Genomic DNA, 10,971 nt, shown 5'->3' with positions numbered 1-10,971 from the left:
ATATATAATAAACTAAAAAAAAATTAGTCATTTAGTATTTATAAGTACGTAGTTGTTAAGTTATTCATATAATTTCAATATATTTTTATCTAAATATCGAATTAATTAAAAATATGTAAATTATAATTTTTTTCTATTTTTTAGAATTATTGTAAATAAGTATCAGTGATGATAACAACAATATAAATTTATTATATCAATAATAATAGTATATACCTAAATTAAAAAAATATATCTTAAAATATCAACTTGTTGTGTATTTAATAATTTTCACAATATAATTTCTAAGCTACCACAAATCGTTATACTAATATTCATTGCTGACTAGTGATACAGTTGCCTGACAAGCGATTGAAAATTATTACTCTTACATTTCATCAATAATGCATCTAATTCTGATATTTTTTATACATCCCTCTCATTATTTGATATTTTTTTTTCTTTTGCTCGATCCAATATTTTTGATATACCATGTGTTATTAAAACTAGATAATTATTTGACAATAATTTGTACTCCAATTCATCCATATTTTGTTTCTGTTTTTTTTTAAACTAATTTTTTATTAATAATTACGGTTGTTTTGTAAATTATTAATAAAAAATTTTTTGATTATTTATACTTACGTTTGTTTTGGTTCGTTCAGGTTCGTTTATATATCATTTCATATTGTTGTTGTTATTATTATTATCAATGACTTGTTGATAATTGAGCATGCGTAAAAACATCTTGTTGCTCTTGTGGTAAGAATTAAGTGGTGGGGAGCTTTTATTTTTTTATATTATATATTTCAGTGCATTGCACAGCGTTTCTATAACAATTTACATACTTTATGTTTAAAAAACCAGAGAGTGGGAGAGAGAGAGCAAGAAGTGTGATGCTCGTGTGGTAATTGAGAGAGATATTTTTTTTTTATCAAAATTTCATCATCTCTCCCAATGATCTCCAAACACTGATCCAGCCATTCAGGTATTGAATCAAGTGGTGTGTTTTGTGTGTATATATTTTATAATTAAATGAATAGAAAAATAATAAAATTTAGAATAATTTTTTTTATCAACAAAACTTTATATATTTGATGATAGTGTGTGTTGTGCTTAAATTAATAATTTAATAAGAATATTTAATTATGATTAAGATTGATCATAATACAAATGACGATGACAGTGTTAATAAATTATTTAAACTGTCAACGATAACAAAAATAATTGAGGCAAAAACAAGGGGCCAGGATAAGGATAATAACATGACGACAACTGGAAGAAGACCATTTTTTATACCTTTCTTTAGTCATTTTAAATATGAGCCTTTTGTTGCTGGAATATCTGGAGGTGTTGTATCAACACTCATGCTGCATCCTCTGGACCTCATGAAAATTAGATTTGCAGGTCAGTCTAATTACCCTAATTTTTCTAAAAAAAAAAAAAACAATAAATCAAACTCAATCATCCATTTTATAATCTACATTTTATAGATAACAAAAAAAAAAAAAAAAACAACAACAATAAATTAGTTGGCACAAAGAAAAACATCAAATTTTTATATAAAAAATTTTTTTACTATTAAATTAATTGCTGACATATTTTATTCAATTAGTAAAAAATCAATTTTTTATATTTTTTATTTATTTTTAAAATATAAATATTGTTGGTTTATTATTTCAATGTTGACACGTGGTTTGTTACTTCACTGATATTACAAATGACGTCAGTATTTGAATACATTTGTCAAAGTATAAAAATAAATACTTGGAATAACACCAAGTTAAAATAAATTATGTACAATATTTAAAGTTGCTATTAACAATTTAATTAGTAATATTAAAATGTAAAAAAATTATCATGATTTATCAGCTGTTATACTCTTTTATTTCGATTCGAAAATTATTTTGGCTATTGTATTAAGATTAATAATAGAGGTCATTTATTTGTCTTCCTGTTTTACTAATTTATATATTTAATTATCATGTTGAAATAAAATTTAATGGAAAGTTTTATTCAACTGAGTTAAATCGAAATATTATTATTTAAATTATTAAAAAGAGAAAAAAAAAAATTAGCTTGTGAGTAATCGATGAACCTTGTTGCATCATTTATTGATAATTTTAAAAATTGATTAGCAACAAAAGTATCTTCCAGCTGTTGACTAAACAACACTTAAAATTAAGAATATAAATTTTTTATCTAATTATAAAAAAATTTAACTGAGGCATTTGAGAAATCCTTAAGCAATCAATGTCTACAATTGCGTCATAAAAATAATCTCTTATAAAAACTGCCGAGTATTTTTTTTTTCCTATGAATAAAAATAAATAAATAATCCAACATGTACAATGAATTATTTTCTTGTATATTTATTTAATAATTTTTTTATATTACAGTTAATGATGGACTCACAAAAACAGCACCACAATATTCAAGTTTAACAAATGCTGTTAAAGACATAGTTAGAACAGAAGGAATAAGAGGACTTTATCGTGGTGTTGTAACAAATGTATTAGGTTCTGGTAGTTCATGGGGTTTTTATTTTTTTTTGTAAGTATTTTAACTACAAAAAAAAATAATTTATTCATTTGTTAATGATATTAATATTTGTTATAGTTATGAAAGTATGAAAGCATGGATACAAGATGGTGATCCTAGTAAATCATTATCACCAACATTACATTTACTTGCTGCTGCTGATGCTGGTTTATTATCATTATTATTAACAAATCCATTGTGGGTTGTTAAAACTCGTTTATGTTTACAATATGCAAATGATGTTAATATATCAGAATCTAAACGATATTCTGGAATGAATGATGCATTTCGTAAAATTTGGAGAACTGAGGGTATCAGAGGATTGTACAAAGTATGTTTTTTTTAATATTTATTTAACAATATTATTAACAATACAATTGTTTAATTTTATTATAACATTTATTTATTGTTAAAAGGGCATTGTACCAGGTATGTTTGGTGTTTCACATGGTGCAATTCAATTTATGATATATGAAGAAATGAAAAAGGGATATAATGTTTATAAAGATAAACCATTTAATACAAAACCTGTAAGTTAATTTTTTGATTATTAATTATTTATAATTTAATTATAATTGCTATTATATTATTTAGGAATTTTTGGAAAATATTGGTTTAGCAGCATCATCAAAATTCATAGCTGCTGCATCAACATATCCATATCAAGTTGTTAGAGCACGTTTACAAGATCATCATCATGATTATCGTGGAACTTGGCATTGTGTACAATCAACATTTAGGTCAGAAGGAATTAAGGGTTTTTACAAAGGCTTAACGCCTTATCTTCTTCATGTTACTCCAAATATTTGTTTTATTCTAATTGTTTATGAAAATTTTCCTCGATTGTTTCGTTAGTTATTCATATCGTAGCTCAGTTTTTTTATTTTTTTTTTTTTATTTAGTTAACTTTACAGATATATATTTTGATATGAAAAATTAAGATTCATATGGTAGAAAAATTTTAATATTTTTTTTTTTTTGGCCTTTTTTTAATTTGATCTAATCTATTATCAAATTTTGATAATATTTTGAGATTGTGTGTTTTATACAAACACACTTACACTTTTGCTCCCCCCTTTTTTAAATATTTTTTGAATGAATGTTTTTTTTGATTACTACGAGGTTTTTTGATTGAGTTTTATTTGATTATTTTGAGGGTGCAATTAACTTTGTAATAACAATGATTTTATGAAAAAATAATTATTGAAAAAAAACCACTGATAAGTGACGAGTGAATGATCAAAATTTATGAACATTTTATTAGTTTATTTAGTTATTTATTTGTCGAAAAGAAAAAACAAAAACTGATATTGCTCTTGATGAGATATTTGTGTAGTTATTTGATGACTGAACTTTTTAATTACAAAAAAAGAAATAAAATATTTTAACTTTTAATGAATTTCATTAAAAAAAAAAAAAACAATCAAGCAAGCATATTTAAATGAGAAAAATATAATCTCATATTTAATGCAATTTGTAAATAATAGAAAAAATAATTTATATTAGATTATTAATTGTGTTTAGCTATAAATAGTTGATCGAAAAAACAAAGAAAAAAAACAAATTTCGTGGAAAAATAAATAAAACAATATTAAAAACATTTTATGTGATAAAATGGATAATAAAATTAGTGAAATAATCACTGATTAATTTATAAAATTTTAAAAATAATGAATGAATGAATGATTAAGTTTGTGATGACAATTATAAACCACCAGCAGTACGATTTTTGACTGATAATAATTAATAAAACAGTCAATTAAATCGTTAATGATCATCAAGAATCGTACGCGGGTATAAATAATTTTTAATTATTCAAATATATAAAAGAAATTTAAGTAAAAATAAGTATTGCTGGTGGTTATTTACAGGGGTGAAGGTTGGCGTGGATTTTACAAGGGTTTGAGTGTCAACTTGGTGAAAGTTATACCAACAACTGTAATATGTTTTGTCACCTACGAGAACGTTTCCCATTTTCTTAAGATCAAGGACAACAACAAAAATGATCAATGATTTACATCCATCAATTATACAATGACTGTTAAACACGTGGAAAATGATTGAGGTAATAATTCACACACATTTTTCCAGGCATACTTGCTCTTATTTTATTTTTTTTTTTTTCATCAACAAGATTGACATTATGATGATTAATAATAATAATAATGATAATAATAACATGTGTTTTTATTATTAATTAATAATTAGTATGTATTTTTCCAATTCATTTTACGTATTTCAATATGTTTTATAAAATTATTATTAAAAAAAAATATGAAATTGTTATTTCTATTATTATTATTATTATTATTATTATTATTATTGACAGTGTAAAATGAAAATAATTTTTTTTAAATATTTTTTTGTTTTATAATTGTATTCAGTAAATAATTCGATACCGGTAATTTTTTTTCAGGATAAATAAATTCGTTTATTTGAAGATGTTGTAAATTTTTCACTCGGATATTTTTATTTATTGTAAAATATATTTATCAAGGATTTATCAGCGAAATATACTTAATGCATTTCATCAAAATTTTCAATCATCAAGACTGAATTTTCTTTTATTTAAACAAAAAGAAAACACGAGCTAGCTTTGTTCAAATTTTAGGGTTTTTAATTATTTTTTTTTTCTTCATTTGGTTAATTAATTATTGTTTCATTGATTTTTTTTTTTTGGATTACTTATCATGTTCTGATTGATGAACAGATGATTTTTTTTTTTTTCTTTTTTCATTGTGTTAAAAGAGATTGATTAATTACGCTGGCGTGATTGTTCCAATTTTGATTATGTTTGTTAATTATTTAACAATAATCTACATTATTAACAATTAAAAATAATCAAAATTAATTGTTATTTTTGTTATGGAGAAAATGTACATTTTTTAAAGTTTAATAAATGTGAGCTCAATGTATTAACGATGTTATTAATTTATTTATTTTATTAAAGATAAAATTCCCTTCAATTTTAAAATTAATTATCTGGTATAATTGAATTGCTGAATTTTTAATTGTTTAGTTTTATCAAAGTGTTTTGTCCCTATTAATCATAGCATGGTTTTAAAAATTCCATCATAATTTTATTGTTTACCTGTTGATAAAAAATTATCAAACTGTTTGTTGTATTTAATTTTGTTTTCAACTGGTAGATTTTCGTTTGTAAAATATAACAGTTGATAATTAAAATCTAAACAAAGTATTACAATAATATTAATGAATTTATTTAAAATAAAAAATATGGATACAGGTTTTATTAATAACTTATATTCAGCTGGATAAATTAATCAAGACCTTCTTTCTTTTCTTTAATTGCATCCTGTAAAATATTAAAACAACAAAAATATTATCATCAAAATGTATTTGATAAAAATCTAAAATATATATCAACAAATTTTACCTTGAATCTCTCTTCAAACAATGACAGTTCAGCAATCAAATCAGTGATTGCATGCATAAATGCTTCATGAGGTGTATAATCAGATGTTGTTTGTATTCTGATGACAAATTTTGGATCCAATGGATGTGGAACTTTGTATCCAGCAAATAATACATGTGGATCTTTCAACAACTGACTGAAATATAACAAGTTAATTAACCTCAATGCATTTTTTAATTATTAAAACAACACAACAAGTATTTATTGATATTTTTATAACTTACTTTCTGATCATATTGCCAAGAGTATGATCCTCTTTGTTGATAGTAAATATTGCAGCATTTGGCACTTTTGTATCTTGTTCTTTGATAATTCTGATAAATAACAAAATAATATTTATAATTAAGTAACAAAGATTTATAAACTATTTGTTATTATGAAAAATTAAACTTACTTTTTTTCACCATCATAAAGAAGAAATGATTCGAATGTTGGAGGGGCATTCATTTTTGAATTATATATTAATAATTATTGCTAAATAATTAAACAAATTAAATAATTTATTGTCAACTTTGTCAACAACGTTGTGACATGCTTTGTATATTTTTTTTCTTTCGGCGTCACACACATACACACACAAGCCAATTGTTAAACAGCTGATGACAGTGACCTAGACAATCACAAGATGGCGCTAAAAATGGCGCGCTTACTCCATTAAATTTTTAAATAAGTTTAATTAAATTACATATCGTAACAGCAAATCTTATAATCCTCATTCAAATGAGTGACATATCACAGTAGTTGATTTTTCTTTTTTTTTTTTATCATCGAAATTAAATTACTTAAATTAATAATGATTATATATTTTTTCGTGTATCATTCTTTACAAAATAATGAGCGAAATATTTTTATCAGTATTGTAACTATCATCATAAATTAACTATGTTTAAATAATGATAACGAATATTTATTTTCCCCAAAATTCGTATCAAGAAAATTAATTTAAAAATTTATATTAATCAAAACAATTTCAGGCTTTCAATAGACAAGTTAAAAAAAAAATAAGCAATGGCAAGAATTTTAATAAATTCAATTGTATTATACTTGGTTGCTTTTATTTATGGTAAATATTATTATTTGTTTAATTATTATATTATTAAATATTGATTATGTAAATTAACAAAAAAATATTCAACAGATGTAAATGGAAAATTATCAAATAAACTTGTTGGTGGTGCTTATGGATATATCACTGATTATCCTTTTCAAGTATCAGTACGTATTCATGGTGACCACCATCTTTGTGGTGGTTGTATAATCAGTAATTTCCATGTACTAACATCAGCAAGTTGTATAACATCTGATGTTAATATAATTTTGGGTAATCTTAAAGTTTTATCTGGCACAAATGATAGAAATAATAGAGATAATTACGGCAAAATTCATGACGTTGATCTTGTTATTATTCATCATGAATACTCACCACGTAAATTTTGGGCCAATGACATATGTCTATTAAAAGTATGATAAATTAAATAATAATAAAATACCTATATAAAATATCATTGTTTTAATTTTAAAATTGATTTTTTTTTAGTTGACAAAACTTTTTACTTTTACACAAAATCGTCAGCCAATTAATTGGTCTTTATATCTCAATTTGAGATCATATAGTTTTCATATTATTGGTTGGGAAGGATTAATAGCTGATAATAGACGTATATCAAAACTTGCTGTTACCATGTTACCGCAATCTGAATGTGAAAATTATTTTAAATCATATGGTATTCGCACTGGACAATCATGTGTTAAAACAAAGCAGCCATCACATAACATTATTGGGGTAATTATTTATATATTTTTCTAATAAAAATTATTCATTATTTAATTTTATATTCTTTTCTTTTTATTCAAAGGGTGATGGAGGTAATCCTATTGTTACGGCTAGGGATAAAAGTTTAGTTGGAATTATTTCATTGATCTTGTTAGAATCCAGCCATCCATCGATAATAACACAAACAACAGATTTTTATGACACATGGATGCTTCAAATGATGAAAAAATAATAAAAAATCTTAATCATATATAAATTTTAATATTTAAATTTGTTTAAATATTATTTAACAATAATTAAATTAATTTTTCAAAACTTTTAAACATTGACAATACAAAAAAAATATATAATCATGCTTGTATAATATTTTTTCTTCTTTTTGTTTCTAATTTAGAAGAGTAAATACATTTTATATAAATTTTACAATTTACATACAGATACTTATCAGAGCTATTTTTTATGTTTGCTATTTGATAAGGATAACCACCCAATGAATTTTAACAATAGAAATTAAATTCAAAATTAATAAAAACATAATAAGCTGACTTGTAAAATATTATCATCTTATTTTTCTATTTCTATAAGACAAACTTGTATAAATATTTAAAAATTAATTCTTTCAAATTGCATATATAAAATAAAATTAAAAAAAACATCCCAAGAATAACTTGTAATATTAATTAATTCATTTTTTTTTTATATTTTAAAATTTCTGTTACTCTTTTTATACATGATATGTTTAAACAATGATAAAGAATATATTTTATCATATTCAAATATCAAATGCGAAACTTGATAAAAAATTCAAATTTACAGAAATTAATTTCAAATTAATTTTATACTAGTATAGAGCTCTCAATCGACAAGTTAGAAAAAAATAATGGCAAGAATTTTAATAAATTTAATTGTATTATACTTGGTTGCTTTTATTTATGGTAAATATTATTATTTGTTTAATTATTATATTATTGAATTTTAATTATGTAAATTAACAAAAAAATATTCAACAGATGTAAATGGAAAATTATCAAATAAACTTGTTGGTGGTTCCCATGTTCTTATCGATAATTATCCTTTTCAAGTGTCTGTACGTATTCATGATGATCATCATCTTTGTGGTGGTTGTATAATCACTCCATTGCATATATTAACATCAGCAAGTTGTGTAACATCTGCTAATAATATTGTTTATGGTAATCTTAAAGTTTCATCTGGTACAGGAGATGGTGATAATAGAAATAATCATGGTACACTAAGTGATGTTGCTTTTGTTATTATTCATTATAAATATTCACCAAGTAATTTTTGGGCCAATGATTTATCCGTATTAAAAGTATGTTAAATTAATTAATAATATAAATAATTTTAACAAATTTCATATATAATAAATATATGTATTATTTATTTTTTTTAGTTGACTAAAAGTTTAATTACAGCACCATATTGTAAGCCAATAGACTGGCCAAAAATAAGTCAATTTACAAATTATAAATTTCAATTAATTGGTTGGATTTTATTGGGTGAAAATAGCATACGTCTTTCTAAATTTCCTATTACTTTTTTGTCGAGTTCAGAGTGTAACAAGCAATTTATTCTAAGTGGTGGTGTTCGTAAGGGACAATCATGCATCAAACCAAATTCAGCATCACATCAAATTGTTCATGTAATAATATTTATATATATTCTTGCTTCAATTATTTATCATTTTAATATTTTTTCTTGACTTTTAAAGGGAGATGGAGGTAATCCTGTTGTTACAACAAAATCTAAAAAATTGATTGGATTTATTTCGTTGGTTTCAACAGAACCAGATTGTCCTTCAATAGTAACACAAGTAGAAAAATATTATCATGATTGGTTGCTGAGAATTATTAATAGATATTAAAAGTTATTTTTACTTATAAAATTTATATTTGAAAATAATTTCATTGGATTATTTATTCTTTATGTATTTTTTAAATTAAATTCACAATTTAATTAATCTACTCTACTGCTCCTATAATTTTTAATTTTAATTATTCCTTTTTTTATCGTAAAAAAATATCTTTAATACCGTAAAAGCCATTTTTTTTTATCATTTTAAAATGATCAATATGTCTACTTTGCAGTCAACAACAAGTACTGTTTTTTTATATGGAAAAAAAAAATACAAATTACATATGATAATAAAAATATACACTTGAAATAATAAATAGCTTCGAAGAGATGATGATAACGTTAAAAATTCTGTAGTATTTTTTTTTTCATAGTTTATAAAATATTAAATTCAGTAGAAATGATATTCATATCTGCGTGATCTTAATTGCCCATAAAATTCCCTTTGCACTTAGACATAATGAGCATTTTTATGGATCGATTATGTTCAAGGAATAATAAAATTGTCATTTATTCAAGTGAAGTTGATGTAGCAAAATAAAATATAAAAATTGCTCATACATCAAGTGAATATTTATTATTGTGATATTTAAAAATTTTATTTTTCTTGTGATTAATTGAGAAAAATATAACACCAAATTAATAATTAAAATTTAAACTAAATATAAGTTAAAAATGTGGAAACCAAAATCATTTACAACAGCTGTTTTACCATTGTATATAATAAATTTAATGCTGAGTTGTAGTTTCATTCGTTTTCCAATTGATAAAATTAAATTAAAATTAAGTATTTGTTATTCAATTATTTATTTAACTAGTTATTGTGTTTGTGGTTATTTTACGCTAAAATATTCATATTCATCGGCTTGGTTAAAACCAACTGAACAACTTATTTTTTACGTTTTATATGCACATTTTTTTATGATGGTTTTAAATATGGTTTTAATATATCCATATGGTATTGTAAGTAGATTTAAATTATTATATTATTTAAATTAATGAATTTAATGATTTTTAATAATTTTAGAGTCATACAAAATTTATGAAAATGGCAAAGGATGTGGATACAAGTATGAAAGAAATAAAAGGTGAAATTAATTATCAAAAATTATTCATCGAAATTGTGTATACTGTTGGAGGATGGTTTATAACAGTAATTTTATTAAATTCAATGGGTGTTGTTTGGCTGAGTAGTGAGGAAGATTTAATGACAAGTTTTTTAATAATTACGGTCATTCAATTTCCAGTTCATGTTAATAGTTTTCGTGATTTAACTTATCGAACATATGTCAGGTAAAAATTTATATATACTTTTATAATAAATAAATCATTTATTTATTGATTATTTTTTTTTTACAGAATAATT

At 22.8% G+C, this 10,971-nt stretch overlaps 2 protein-coding genes across 4 annotated transcripts; one reads left to right on the top strand and one right to left on the bottom strand.

The window, feature by feature from the left end:
* The first annotated feature begins 838 nt into the window (after positions 1–838).
* LOC122847513 (mitochondrial folate transporter/carrier) lies at positions 839–5,435 on the top strand. Of its 3 annotated transcripts, XM_044145260.1 has the most exons (8): positions 839–967; positions 1,137–1,386; positions 2,379–2,532; positions 2,599–2,851; positions 2,937–3,050; positions 3,115–3,260; positions 4,392–4,585; positions 4,937–5,432. In XM_044145260.1, exons 2-7 carry the CDS (start codon positions 1,245–1,247, stop codon positions 4,531–4,533), a joined length of 951 nt encoding a protein of 316 aa, XP_044001195.1. In that variant the 5' UTR covers positions 839–967; positions 1,137–1,244; the 3' UTR covers positions 4,534–4,585; positions 4,937–5,432. The 3 variants fall into 3 exon arrangements, with proteins under 3 accessions (XP_044001195.1, XP_044001194.1, XP_044001193.1); XM_044145258.1 differs by having other exon boundaries at positions 841–1,386; positions 4,937–5,435; XM_044145259.1 differs by lacking the exons at positions 4,392–4,585; positions 4,937–5,432 and having other exon boundaries at positions 839–1,386; positions 3,115–3,752.
* A 274-nt stretch (positions 5,436–5,709) lies between these two features.
* Positions 5,710–6,523, bottom strand: LOC122847521 (DNA-directed RNA polymerase II subunit RPB11). The gene is made up of 4 exons (XM_044145273.1): positions 6,351–6,523; positions 6,181–6,270; positions 5,918–6,092; positions 5,710–5,836 (listed from the first exon to the last, which is right to left on the bottom strand). Exons 1-4 carry the CDS (start codon positions 6,401–6,403, stop codon positions 5,801–5,803), a joined length of 354 nt encoding a protein of 117 aa, XP_044001208.1. The 5' UTR covers positions 6,404–6,523; the 3' UTR covers positions 5,710–5,800.
* Between the last annotated feature and the right edge of the window lie 4,448 nt (positions 6,524–10,971).

This window comes from Aphidius gifuensis, linkage group LG1, assembly GCF_014905175.1.
Source record: "Aphidius gifuensis isolate YNYX2018 linkage group LG1, ASM1490517v1, whole genome shotgun sequence".
Lineage (NCBI taxonomy): Eukaryota > Metazoa > Arthropoda > Insecta > Hymenoptera > Braconidae > Aphidius > Aphidius gifuensis.
The sequence above is the reverse complement of the archived record's forward strand: the minus strand, read 5'-3'. Positions and strand labels throughout refer to the sequence as shown.

Coding starts and splice junctions, on each gene's coding strand:
- LOC122847513 (XM_044145258.1), top strand. CDS start 1,128: ATGATTAAGATTGATCATAATACAAATGACGATGACAGTGTTAATAAA. Junction 1,387..2,378: donor CATGAAAATTAGATTTGCAG/GTCAGTCTAATT, acceptor TTTATATTACAG/TTAATGATGGACTCACAAAA. Junction 3,261..4,391: donor TGTGTACAATCAACATTTAG/GTCAGAAGGAAT, acceptor GGTTATTTACAG/GGGTGAAGGTTGGCGTGGAT.
- LOC122847521 (XM_044145273.1), bottom strand. CDS start 6,403: ATGAATGCCCCTCCAACATTCGAATCATTTCTTCTTTATGATGGTGAA. Junction 6,093..6,180: donor CTTGGCAATATGATCAGAAA/GTAAGTTATAAA, acceptor GTTATATTTCAG/TCAGTTGTTGAAAGATCCAC. Junction 5,837..5,917: donor TGTTTGAAGAGAGATTCAAG/GTAAAATTTGTT, acceptor AATATTTTACAG/GATGCAATTAAAGAAAAGAA.